Below are 13,940 nucleotides of genomic sequence, written 5' to 3' on the forward strand. Positions count from 1 at the left end.
CTAGAGCCACCAGTAGCTGTATAATAGTGCTTCTGAATTGGCTTTCTGACATTGAATTGTAATCCAGATTTTGTAACTCTGTGGGAGAGAGGGCTGTTTCTGATTCTTTCTTTTGAGGTGAGGTTTTCCTTCTAGTCATTTTGTTCAGTGCAGAGTGGCCAAAAACAAGTTGTATTGGGAAAAGGAGAAAAAGAGAGGAGAGAAAGAAGGAAAGAAAAGAGAAAAAGAAAAAAGAAAAACGGAAGAAAAATAGAAAAAAAAAGAGACGAAAAAGAGAAAGAAAAAGAAAGAAAGGAAAAAAAGGGTGGGGGAAGCAAACAGGAAAAAGAAACAAAACAAAACAGAAAAACACGTTTCTGTATATTTAAGTCCCTTGACTTCCCCTGGAACTGGTCCGTCTAGCTGGTCTTCTGGGGGAGGGGCCTGCTGTGCTGATTTCCAGGTGTTAGCACTTGGGGGAACTGCTCTGCCCCTGCCTGGTGCAGGGCTCAGTGGGGGTTGTTGACCCCGTGAGGCCCCAGGAGGAACAACCGCAGTGGCGGGGCCAGCTCTGCAGCCCTGGAGTCAGCTCCCGTAGTCACCCCTGAGCTCTCTGTCTGCAGGGCCTGGAGGCTCCGGGTTGGGCCGCTGATCTGCTCAGCTCGGGGCAGGAGCGTCCTCGCTGTCCTGGGCCCTCCCGGCCTCTGCCTGTCCGGGGGGAGGCCGGATCCTGGGCTGTGTCCCGGCGCCCTGTGCTCCGGGGCCTGCGCTGTTGGATTTGCGCTCCCGCCCCGCAGCCCCCTCCGCGGAGCCGCCGCCCGAGCCCCTCCGAGCTGCTCCGGTGGGTCCCGCCGTGCGCGCTGCAGCCCTTAGGGAGCTCCGCGCACTCCCCCGGGGCGCAGGTGTCTGTTAGTGTCCCCGGGAGCCCGAGGGCATCCCCGCCCTCCTGGGTCCTGCTCCAACTCCCTGCGAGCCCCTTTCCCCCGGGAAGGTTGGTGCAGCTCCTGCTCCTCCGGGACGGGGCTCTCCTGTCCTGGGGACACTCGCCCCGGCCTCAGCCCGGCTCCTCGCGGGGCCCCTCCCCCTCGGAGGCCTTTTGTTCCTTTATTTCTTTTTCCCCGTCTTCCTGCCTTGATAGAAGCGCGAACTCTTCTCACTGTAGCGTTCCAGCTGGTCTCTCTTTACATCTCAGGCCGAATTCGTAGATTTTCAGGATGATTCGAAGGCTATCTAGGTAATTTGGTGGGGACAGGTGCCTTGGGGACCCTACTCTTCCGCTGTCTTGCTCCTCCTCTCTTAATGTCCTTATTTCTGTTACCATTTCTATTTTCTCTGTGATTGTTCTAAATTAAATTAATATCATAACTTAAAAGAAGAAATATACCAATTTGATTTCAATGGAATACAAATCTTTGCAATATAGCTTTATTTATTTCACTGTCCAATGTGCTATTACTGTCATACAAATTACATTTTTATACATTATAACCCCACTGACACAGTTTAATAATAATTGCTTACAATTATCTTTTAAATTACCTGCAGAAGAAAAGAGTCGCAAACAAAAACTCTTCTCACTGTAGCATTCCAGCTGGTCTCTCTTTAATCTCAGGCCGAATTCGTAGATTTTCAGGATGATTTGAAGGTTATCTAGGTAATTTGGTAGGGACAGGTGACTTGGGGACCCTACTCTTCCGCCGTCTTGCCCCTCCTCTGGAACATTCTTATTAGAGCCTGCACTGGTAAATTTAATGAAAAAATTACATACACCCTCTAAGTTTAGAGATAGCAGTAATAGTTACTATTCCTTCTAGAATATAAGATTTTGGATTTACTATTTTGGTGATGCGAAGGAAGAAGTTTTAGAGGATTCCACTTATGGTTATCACTTTATTAGCCAAGAAGCCAATATATATTTTTGCATTTATGTGGTGTTGAAAGAGTCTAAACACCTTTTCATTTTGTTTATCAGTTGTTTTGTAAGTGCCTACCCACATCTTTGCCCACTTTTTAAATTGATTGTCATTTTCTTATTTATTTGCAATAATTCTTTTTATATTCTGTATATACATTTTTAAAAATAAAGATAAATTGCAAATACCTTCTCCCACTCAGTAGCTTGCTTTTTCTACTGTCTTGTTAGTCTTTTAAATCCATAATTCTTCTGGAATTGTTTATTGTATATACTATAAGGTAGAAGTCAAAACATTTTTTTTTTCAGATAGCTATCCAGTTGACTCCGTGCCTTTCATTGAAGAAACAACCCTTTTCTCAATGACATCATTGTCAAAAATTGACCATATATGTGAGCCTATTTCTAGACCCAGTGGATGGAACATCTATTCTGTTTCATTAATCTATTTGTTTATGCTTGCACAGCACCCTATGTCAAGTACAATAGGTTTATGATAAACTTTGACATTCACAACTATAAAGTCTTTCAACTTTGTTGTATTTTTCAAGATGGTTTATACTATTCTTAATTCTTTTTATTTTCATACAAATTTTAGAATTAAGTGGTTAATTTCTAAAAAAATTGTTCTTGGGGTTTTGTTTGAGATTGTGTTGGATCTAATATAAATTTGGGGAGAATTGAAATCTTGCAATACTGAATCTTTTATTCTATACACTTCTTATATTTCTCTATTCAGTTCTTTAATTTTCTTTAAATGTCTGTATAAGTTTTATATATCTTTTTTAGATTTATTCCTAAGCATTTATATTTCTGTGCATTATAAATGTTTATTGTAAAAATATTTTTCTAATTTTTTATTGATGGTTTACAGAAGTTCAAATAATTTTTAATGACTTAATTATATTTGCTTCCTTTTAATGTTTTATCTGTAGAATCTTTTGGATTTTCTTCAAATAAAATCATGTCTGAAATAATAATAGTTTAAGTTTTTTTTTCTTTTTAAATCATTATACCTTTGTTTTTTTCTGCCAGTCATCTTAATTCAAATTCATACTTCTTTATTTCTTTCTATAAGCCTGTGGTATTCTTCTTAATTAAAAGATATCTGTTTTTAATACCCACTAAGAATATTCCACAGAAATGGAGCATATAGTTTCCTTAGGCTCAGAGATTCATAGTTTTCATTGTTTTTTCTATTTTATTCTTTTGGGAGAGTGTACTAAGAATATATATATATATATATATATATATATATATATATATATATATATTGCCAAACCTGCATTTTTAAATTTGTTACATGTCTTCTTGTAACTTGCATTGAGAATTTATTACTGTGGAAAATAAACTGGAAAACTGTAGATCCCAGTGTTTATTTGATAGATTTTGGGGATTCATAGTTCCCTAATTTGTTGTATTCTTTTTTGAAATCTAAAAAAAAAAAAAAAAAGACTTCTAAACATACTTCCAACACTGGGGGTCTATCATTAATGTTATCTAAATGCTGTGTTTCTCAATCATTGTTTTGAGTAAAATTTCACCATATGTTGTCATCAGAGGGAATACTGTTTCCAATTAGAATCTGAGTTTCTAAATGGAAACAATTCTCAAATACATAATCAAAATTTTCTCTCAAGTAAAAATACAGATCTTTCAAAGATATTTTAATAAAATCAAAGCCACAGATATGAAATATGGTGTTGAAAGGTATTTGGTGCATTGATAAAGTTCCCTGGAGGACTCAGGATGTTTAAAGCAACAGTTTGATTGAATAGAACAATAAATGCAGGGCTGAGTGTATTTTTTCTCTTTCTTTCTCATCTACTAGAAAAATATAGATAATAGAGCTCATTTATTTCCTTAACATTTCAGAGCTTCACAGATGGGAAAACACAACCCAGTGGAAATTATTTCTGGCAACCTTGAGAAGATATGTTAGCATTTTGTGGCATTTCTTTCAGTGACATGTAAAGCATGGCTTTCCCTCATTGCAGTGTCACAGTGAAGTGTCACAATAAAGCCAAAATAGTGTGCCCTTAGGGAAAACTAGGAAAAGGGACCATTTTCCATGCACACACAAAGGGTAATATTTATTATAAAGCCTTTCATTTTAGCTCCAAATGCTTCCTGGACCATGGCTACTTTGCAATGGAGAAATGCAGAGAATGTCAGATTTAAAGCAAATGCTATGTGTAAATATCATGTAATTTATATAAATGTAAATAATATGTAAAAAATTAGAAAGCATTTATGGACATACAAGCAGGCATAAATCTGTACAGTGTGCTTGGGAGAGTTTGTGATGTTGCATTGTCTCAGCATTAGCCTGATGTTGGTGGAGTCCCAGGAGCACTAACCTGGGAGTCTGAACAGTTCTATCTTAACCTATTTTAGCCACTACCAGGACAGATGTTATCTTCTCTATCCACAACATGTGATATAGAAATTACTTGTATTCAAGGGATAAGGAATTTGGTGTTCCAAAAAATTCAATTATTTTTCCCAGATTACACAGATAATATTACTTAAGGAACTTTATACGTATAATCAAATAACAATAATTTATTTTAAGCTAAATTTGTACTTTTGATAAAATCTTACATATCCCCTTCATCCTTGCACAGTTATTATTTGGACCTAAAGACTGAACTTGATTTTTACTACCATTACATGTCATCTCATTAAGTTCACTCTACTACTCCAGACTATGGACATTTGGGGAGGGAGCTTAATTAGATTTGCAACATCATTCCCTTGCTGAAACTCAGTATCATCTCCAGATCTGATGAGTGTCCTATTTATCTGCACCTCAATCACTGGGCAAAGAGCCCTGTGACAGGCAGCTTCCTTCCAGTTAGGTGGCTGGTTGATCCAGGTCTGACTTCACCCAGTTGTTAAATACATATGGAAATTTGTTTTAATGTGGCAACACTTAGGAGACAGCATGAGCTTTGGGGTCCAATAGCCTAAGATTCAAATATCAGCCCCACTGATTATCATAATGTTTTTGAGAATGATACTTGATTTTTTTTTAAGATTTTTATTTATTTATTCATGAGAGATACAGAGAGGCACAGACACAGGCAGAGGGAGAAGCAGGCTCCATGCAGGGAACCTGATGTGGGATTTGATCCCAGGTCTCCGGGATCATGCCCTGGGCTGAAGGCGGCGCTAAACCACTGAGCCACCCGGGCTGCCTGATATTTGTCTTTGTAAATAAACTTTGATAACAATCTTAACAAGACAAAGTTTGTAAGGGTCTTATGGGTAGTAAATGTTCAGTCTCATTCATCAAACATCAAAGAAAGAAATGACATTTTTCTGACTGACCAGTTCTTTGTTAACTAGTCATCACCAAGGTCTTATTGGTTAGTGTTCCCTGGTACTGATATCTTTGTTTTGATAAACTTTCTTGGTCTCTTTCCCAGTACGAGTGTATGCTTAAATTGGTTTTTAGAATCTACTTTTCTTCCCTGTTTAATACCTAAATGATATTTGCCAGGAGCCTCTCATCATGGTTTGAGATAATAGTTTAGTGGTCTTATATATTTTCTGAGTATTTTTGATGGAAGTTCACTGGATTCAGAAGACTTTAACTAGTTTGGGGAACTCCTTAAACTCTCCTCACATACCTAGGAAATGTACCTTTTTGATATATTTCTCTGTCCCTCTTCCTTCCAAGATCAGTCTTCTTGACAAGGAAAACTAGCCTAAGGGTAGCTCTGCTTCTTTATGCCTTCTCCCAATATATCACAACTGCATGTTGTAGACTTTTCCTTGACAAACCAGCATATGTAGGCCATGTAAGTTTCCACCATCTATAGTCTTCATATAAAGGCAGGTTTTTCCTCCCATAGTCATCTGGTTATATTCTCTTTTGTTCCATCTTCTATACAGAGTCACTTTAAATTTGGGCTCATCAGAGAGATTTTGCAAAGGGAAATTAGTTTATTTGGGAACTTCACTATTCTCTTCCTCAGGAAAATTTTAAATTATTCACCTTTTAATCTTTTTTGAGAGATTTCTAACCTCTAGGATTTCCTCTCCTTCCAGATTCTTTTTTTTTTTCCTGGAAAGAATAGCCCTTTCTTTTCCCTATGAAGTTTTTTTAATCTACTGTTCTAAGTTCAAGAATTCTTTTTTTTAAGGATTTTATGTATTTATTCATGAGACACACACACACACACACACAGAGAGAGAGAGAGAGAGAGAGAGAGAGAGAGAGGCAGAGACACAGGCAGAGGGAGAAGCAGGCTCCATGCAGGGAGCCCTACGCGGGACTCGATTCCCAGTCTCCAGAATCAGGCCCTGGACTGAAGGCAGATGCTCAACCACAAAGCCACCCAGGCATCCCTGCTCCAGATGGTTAATGGAAATTATCTATTTTATTATCCAGTGTATTTATTGAATGGACTTTTATGTTCTCTTTTTAGTTTAAAAGTATTTCCATTTCATATTAAAAGTCCTGTATACTTTTTTTATGTCCATTTCATTTATAAACTTTTATTGGGATTGTATGGGCTATAGGCAGTAGCCATCAAGTGCAGTGCTCACCACTCTTAAACTAGCCTGACCCTCGATGAATGTCAATAACTTCTATGGCTCCATGATCAGCATCTAACATTTTCTTGTTTCATCACCCTTTCATGGAAGCCAGGTGTCCCTAAGTTCAAGAATTCTTGAACAACTATAATCAATTTTTAGGAACAGGTCACCATCTTTGCATTAATATATCCAAGAGGATAATTTAAGACCTTTGTCTATTTGATAATATTACTGAGTATCCAATCATTTTTTTGCATGTGATAGAGTAAGTAATATCTCAAATACTGAGTCTAAGATTCTCTAGTTTGCATTTTTGCTTCTAAAGCTCTTGCATTTTTCTTCATAGGGCATTTTAATAAATATCTCTCACAGATTCACTATGGGCCAAACCCTCTGGTCTCCCTGGATCTTGCCAAGAGAATATTTGTCTTAACTTCAGGATCTGCATTAATTCTGAGTGAGCTCTATGTAGGAAATCTGCTTTGAAAAGGCCGCCCTCAGGAGTATTTCCAAATAAAATCATATGAGGACAGGAGTAAGGATAAACTGTTGTCCATTTTTATGAAATCCAATCTTATTTCTCCTCCTTTTATTTGTTTGTTCTGTGTGCCAAATGTGTGAGAATCAGAAGGCAGGATGCCAGGTAGCATCTTTTCACCTTTTTAATTTTGTGTGTGTGTGTGTGTGTGTGTGTGTGTGTGTGTGTGTGTGTGTGACTGGATATGGGCTGACATAATGTTCCCAGCTTGCCCCTCCTTTTATGCTTTTCTTTTTCAGGTCAAAGCTCAGGATGTGGCATCTCAAGTTTGATGTGCAACTGTGGCAGAGATAAGCAGTTTGGGTAGCAAACAACTATTTGTAAAACCTTGTGATTTACCCATACTGGACACGTGTTTTTGTGTCTGGTGGTATATTTTTCACATTAGCTGTTTCTTAGGATTAGCAAACCAGTGCAAATCTTGTTTCATCCCTCCCTGGGTATTTAATGTAGTGCCAAGCAAAGCACAGATTAACATATGCTTACTCAGGATTAAGGATGAATTTTTTTTTTTAACTCTTCTGATAGGCAGTAAAATAGAATCCACACAGTTCAGTAGATTCAATGGATGGGCTGTTTTCGTTAGTGCCAACAACTCACCCTAAACCTTTAGTCCTAGGTCCACAGGCTTTGGGTTATACTTCATGGAAATCAAATGACAAGTAGCAGTAAAGTCTCCATGTTCTTAATTTGCCTCAATCACTGCAGTGCTGCATATGATTGCTCCATGGCGAAGAAGAGGAGAGCTGCAGAGCAGGCTTTGGGTGTCCCAGTCAACAAGAGAAAATCACTGCTAATGAAGCCCCGACACTACAGCCCAAACCTGGACTGCAGAGAAGAATGTGATGACAGGACCCAGGTGGAGGAGGAAGATGGCTTCGCAGAAGCCAGTGATCACACTGCCACAGGTAGCAAGCGGGTGTGGCACAAACTTTATCTACTTCCTGACACCAAATCCTCAGTCTTTAGGATATATAGTCCGTGTGCTGTAGAAGCAAATTGTCATTTGGAAGCAAAATCAAACATTTATTTCACTCAGCATCCATTTCCCAAGAACCAATTTTTTTTTAAATCAGTAACTGCAGAGAGTCTAAATATAAGCTGTGGACAGAGTCCTTGCCTGAGTTCATTTTCAAAAGCACAGAATTGGACTGTGCCTCTTTTTGAAGAAAATGAAAGATACTAAGCCTTAAAGTTAAAGAGTACCTTGACTCCCTAATAGGATGGATGTCTATCCCTGAAAGAACCCCTAAAAATGAAAGGATATATTTAAGCTTAAGGTATCTCAGGTATGACATATATAAATAAGGCATTTGATTTTTTGTTTTATAAACAGAGTGTTATTTGCCCCCCCCAAAAAAATATAATTGATAATAGCAACACAGACTAATGCAGATGGCTTGTGACCTTAATCTTTTCACCATTTTTAATATAAATGCTTATAGAAATGGACTTAGCAGAAGGGACCTGAAGTTGGCACCCTAGTGTCTTCTTCAGTAGGAAAATGATGTGTTATAGAAAATGCATCACTGTGCCCATTAGTTCTGAGACAAATGATTTTCGATTACCTTTAGGCACACATTATATTTCATGAATTCGATTCTTCACTCACTCATGAAATACTGTTTGCATGCTAAGTGATATGTAGTTACTACTTTGAAATTTTAGGATGTGTTTCTCCCCAGTCTACAGTTTCTCCTATTAGATTCATGGTAGTCATAGTGCCTCCAGGAGTTGGACCATCACCAACTACTTTGTGCATGAGGCTGAAATTGAAGGATATGCAAAATATCTAAAAAATTTATGAAAAAAATGGAAATCAAAAGCTGGACTGATTAGAAAATGAAATGAGGTGTACATCTATTCTATGAAATAGTTATTTTCTGAATGTGACTTTTTAAGGAATTAAAACATACTAAATAAGATGTTATTTGAAAAGAAGTATGTATAATAAACCAAAGGCAAAGAGCTCTTAGATTATAAATATCTATTATAGACAGAATTAGAGTAACAGCAATAGGAATTACTAGAAAAGATACAAAAGCATACTCACTGACTGAACACAAATGTCAGAGCCCAACCGTTAGATCTTCAGTAATCTTGGCTTGCAAGTAAGTTGAGATTCTGTAGTGAAAACAAAGTTGTATGCTGATTTGACAGTGTTTAAGCAAATGTCCTGGCTTTTCTGAATTTACCATATGGCTTAAAGCTTATCTGTAAATTATAATCATCCTTGACTGTTTTTGTTTCCTTGAGCTGGTCATTTTTGTGGATTTATGAAAATTGCAGTTTGAATATAGTATTAGGGAAGGCCCTTGAATTGATGTGGTTAGACTTGAGGCATAATTCACCTGGTTGACATTAATTCACTGGGTATTTTTTTATATGGGCATCTTTTTACACCAACACATTCTTGTAAGTGCCTTAAGGACAAGGACTGTATCTGCCCACTGGACCTCCTGCCTTTTTTTTGGACCTCCTGCCTTTTATGTTAGTCATGTGATGATCGTAGATGCTTAATATCAACCAAGAAAATATACTGTCAAGATGTACTCAGTGAAACATTCAGTTACAAACACTGATGGACATCTATTTGCAGGTTCACAAATGTTATCTATTTTTATATTTAGCACTGGAAGCACTGCTAATAATGAATGTGCTGAAATTATAGTGGTAGTGCCATTATTTTTGAATTCTTAATATATTCCAGGCACATAAATTATATCATTTAATCCACCCAACAATGACATGAGGTATGCATGATTATGGTCCCAATTTTACAGATGAGATCATTGAAGACCAAAGAGATTTAATGCTTAAGGTAATGCAGCTTGTAGGTGTTGAAAAGAAGATAATTAGGACACAATTGAAGGATAAGCAAAATAATTATTTCCCAGCTAACCGTGCTCCATAATCCAATCATCCATGCTCTGACTACCTTTAGAAAGTAGATAGGACAGTTGAATTCATTTAATGGCAAAACTATGTCTCATACCCTTAAGTAGCTGTTTTTCAAAGAACTGCAGGTGGGCATTAATGGTGATAGAAGAGAAAGTAGACAAAAACACACAGATAACACCTTCTTCACTGGGGCAAACAGAATACAAGCTTGCAAAGTACTAGCAGAAGGTAGGACAAGCTCAGGCTTTCCCAACACAGACAAGGAAAAGACGGGTTACCGAGAAGTGAGATTAGCCAAATGTATGGAGTCCCTCCTCAGTTTCTAAGCTCATGCTCTTGACTCAGGGGTATCTGTCACTCTAGGGGCTGAGATGATCATTTTAACACATCTCTCAACAAAACGCAAATAAGGGATAAGCCACACTGGTTTTAGAACTTTGAGAGATAAATTCATTTTTTCCAGTGCTTTTATTCCCAGCAAGATTTACATATTCAAGAGACCTGGAAAACTAGTTTATCTATACAAGTGATTTTGATAGTTTCAGAAACAGAACTAAAATCCAATTGTAATAAAATCCAGTTATATTAAAGGAGTCAAACTCAAAACTTGTGATTTTCAGAGGAATTTTTAAAGTTGTTTTGAGCAGAACAGCTGATACATAATGTGGGAATCCATTAGCATATACTTTCTAGGATTACCAGACCCCTTGGAGTAGAGACTTTGGTTTTAAGCGAATAAATAAATAGGAACTTTTTCATACCCAGCAAAAACATTTATTATTTTACTCTATGTTATAGAAGGTGTCATCCAGCTCCAGCCTCTCCTCCTGGTCCACACTTTGAAATGTTTTCAGGAAGAGGAAGGGGTGTGCTAGGTAAACTCCAACTCTCTGACTGCTCCAGGGGAGTGTGCCTTAGGAATTTTCTGACCTACACTGTTGTACTGAGAAAGCCAAGGTGTGGTTACCTGTTAGGTTTTGTCTTGTTATTGCTGTTTATTCATTTTTACATATCTTATTTATAATTTAGGAGTTATTGATTTTGATTGAAAGTCAAATGACAATTGCATTTTAGTATCTTCTTATAATTTCACTCTTGAAAGTATCTGAACTTGGGAAAATAATAGACTATTAGTATTCTGAACAGTTTCTTCTAAGAGTTGCTGTGTTTTGTAAACATCAGTAGAGACATATGACCTTCCTGGGCTGTGGGATCTGGGATAGCTTTGTGCAGAAGGATGGGCATAGGGTCAGGAAACCGTGGCCCTGGGTCTGGATCTCAGCCCCTCCACCCCCACCCCCTCCACCACTGGCTAGCTGTGATCTTGATCTCCTAGCCCCTTAGGAAATAGTTTCCCTTCTATAAAATGGAGTAGAAAGTCTCTTTCTTGTTGTTACTGTAAAGATTAAGTGCAGTAAGGAATACCATGCCAGGAACATAACAGTTTATTGTTCTAGGATGTCACTGGATCTTCCTCATTTAAAAGATGAGGACCTAGGACTCAAGAGATGCAGGCCTGCCCCAAGGTCACACAGGCAGGTGTTGCCGGGCCAGCAGCTCAGCGCCAGTCTCTGGACCTCAAAATCGTAGTGGTTTTGCCTCCATGTTGTGCATTGTGCATTGAAACTCCAGTTTCTGAAGGTAATTACCTTCAGAATAGCAATTCCATAGCATATGTGACATGGGTGCTAAACTGGTTCAGTCTCTTTCACACTGTGGACTGACTGTGCCTGTTCTCAGGGATCAGTTTCATCTTATTTGTGTGGAGGGTCCCATGTATTCTCTGCTGTTACTGTCATCTGAAGTTGTATCTGGGGAAGGGAGAAGACAGCCATCATTTACTGAACACCTGTTGTGTGGCTTCTGCTTTGTGCGTGTTCCCATGTAGACTCTGCAGTGTGCCTAACTGTGAGTGAGGACATGGGGTTCAGAAAGGTCAAGGATGCCTTGAGGTTTGCACAGACTTGAGCTTACAAGCCCAGAATCAAAACCAGGTTAGTTATTTCACTGACAAAGGTATGTCAGTGAATGAATCACTGGGCCACCGATGAAAATAAAAACACACTAATGTAAAAAGGTAGGCAGCCCATTATAAAGCAAAGAGAAAAAAGAACCTCGTCACAGATCTGTCAGGTTCAAAAGCTAACTCAACTTTTTTTTTTTTTAATAATGATAGTGAAAGCCAGAGAGGGGTGGGTATATGGAAAGTTGGTTTGCAAATTTGTGGAACATTCCTGGAAACCATCGCGTGTGATACACGTAGGCACCTCTATCGGCAGGACTCCTCTCTTTCTGAAGAATAATTAATAAATATTTTCTTTTAGCATATAACAAACAGTTGAACCAAACAATTATGTAAACTGGAAATGACCCAAAATGCTAGCAGTTGGCAGCAGCACAGTGAAACGCATTGTCGTGCACATGTGCGTTTTTGTCACTCCCGCCTCTCTGGTGATCTGCACTTAATAGGAATATTTTAAACTATGTAGCTAAGCAACAGAGGTAATTGTTGCTTTCTAGAGCTTTTGTTAGCACTCTAACACAGCCCAAATATGCATAATTAGGTATAATGTCTATAAATCATTATTGTACACATGTGGGTAGTTAAGTGGAGTGAGAGAATAGTTCAATGAATTGAGCATATTCACTGAAAATGCTTTTTATTTGTTTTCTGTAGTTCATAATACTTTAAAATTATCATAACCCTTTACACTTTCTCCTAATAGCCAACTGTGATATTGAGAAAAACTTCATTTGCATTTTAGACTATGTTTAATATATTATTTAAACCTGGAATTCCTCTGATATGAATTCAGAAGGGAATAGACCATCCTATCAAATATGATGTGCTTGTTTATCCAGCTTATTTTCTAGGAAGTAAAATGTTAAATTTTTCAGTTTATGTTGAATAGATCCCAACAAAAGACTGCACCCTATAATCAGCATTATTTAAAGGGGCTAGTGTTGTGACTAAATTCTTCCCTTCATCCAAAAATGCTTTTAGTTACTATGGCAATATTTACTTGATCCTGGCAGTCCAGTGTTGATTTAGGGAGATAATTACCAGAAAGGAAGATGATGGAGATGTATTTTTGAGTGTCCTTGTCAGAGACAATGTTTATAAAAAATTAAATGAGACTAAAAAAGGCACATTGTCTTCTGCACAGACACCCTCTCCTGCAGCCATCACATGGGATGGCTGTCCTTTTCTTCCCTCCAAAGATGTTTATTAGCACAGAATGCACTTCACTTGTGTCTTTCACAGTCTTTAAGGGGGCTTATTATTTTGTGTTGCCCATCCCCCACTCAGCCTTCAGAGACACAGAAATGGTCCTGCTTCTTCTTTCTTTTCTTTCTTCTCTCTCTCTCTCCATTTTTTTTTTTTTTTTTTTTTTTGGTCTTAGTGAATATCAGGGGACCATTCCTTAGTTGTCTGGTGCATTTCACAGCCGCGTGTGTTCTGGGTGCCTTGCTCCCCATACTACCTTGTATGCTAAACCAGGAGTAGGTCAACTAGTAAATCTGCACCCTTAATTGTTGTGTTTGCATTGGGATAGGGATATATAATACACACACATTTATGTGGGTATATGCATATGCATGTATACATACACACACACACATATATATACATACATATGTATACATATGACTATATACACACATACTATCACTCACTGCAGCTGGGCCACTGCCAAGAGTAACAGGGTTAACACTAACAACTGGATTGGGACAACAGAGATCCAGTGGACTGTCCTGGACAGACTAGCATATGGAGACCTGTTCATAGTCATAGGGCTCTTTGACTGTCAAGACTTCAGTAGGCCCACTACTGAAAACAATTAATTAACGTTCCATGTACTCCAACCATCTCCATCTCTCATCTCATTGCCCTCTTACACAAATGCATGCAAGTACCAGGCCAGAAAATATGTCACCATTTAAGATATTTGATCATGCTGGGGCGCCTGCATGGCTCAGTCAGTTAAGCGTCCAACTCTTGATTTTAGCTCAGGGTCATGAGATCAAGCCCTGTGTCAGGCTCTGCACTCAGCACAGAGT

The 13,940-nt window shown here is 38.2% G+C and overlaps 1 protein-coding gene across 1 annotated transcript in view; it reads left to right on the plus strand.

Annotated features, from left to right (window-relative positions):
- The window catches only part of LOC129505323 (suppression of tumorigenicity 18 protein-like), a 115,441-nt gene that overhangs the window by 41,530 nt on the left and 59,971 nt on the right, over positions 1 to 13,940 (plus strand). The window contains exon 4 of the mRNA XM_055318331.1: positions 7,686 to 7,885. Coding sequence (XP_055174306.1) covers positions 7,686 to 7,885 — 200 coding nt within the window. The remainder of the gene's footprint in view (positions 1 to 7,685; positions 7,886 to 13,940) is intronic.

This window comes from Nyctereutes procyonoides, unplaced genomic scaffold (genome assembly GCF_905146905.1).
Source record: "Nyctereutes procyonoides isolate TBG_1078 unplaced genomic scaffold, NYPRO_anot_genome, whole genome shotgun sequence".
NCBI lineage: Eukaryota > Metazoa > Chordata > Mammalia > Carnivora > Canidae > Nyctereutes > Nyctereutes procyonoides.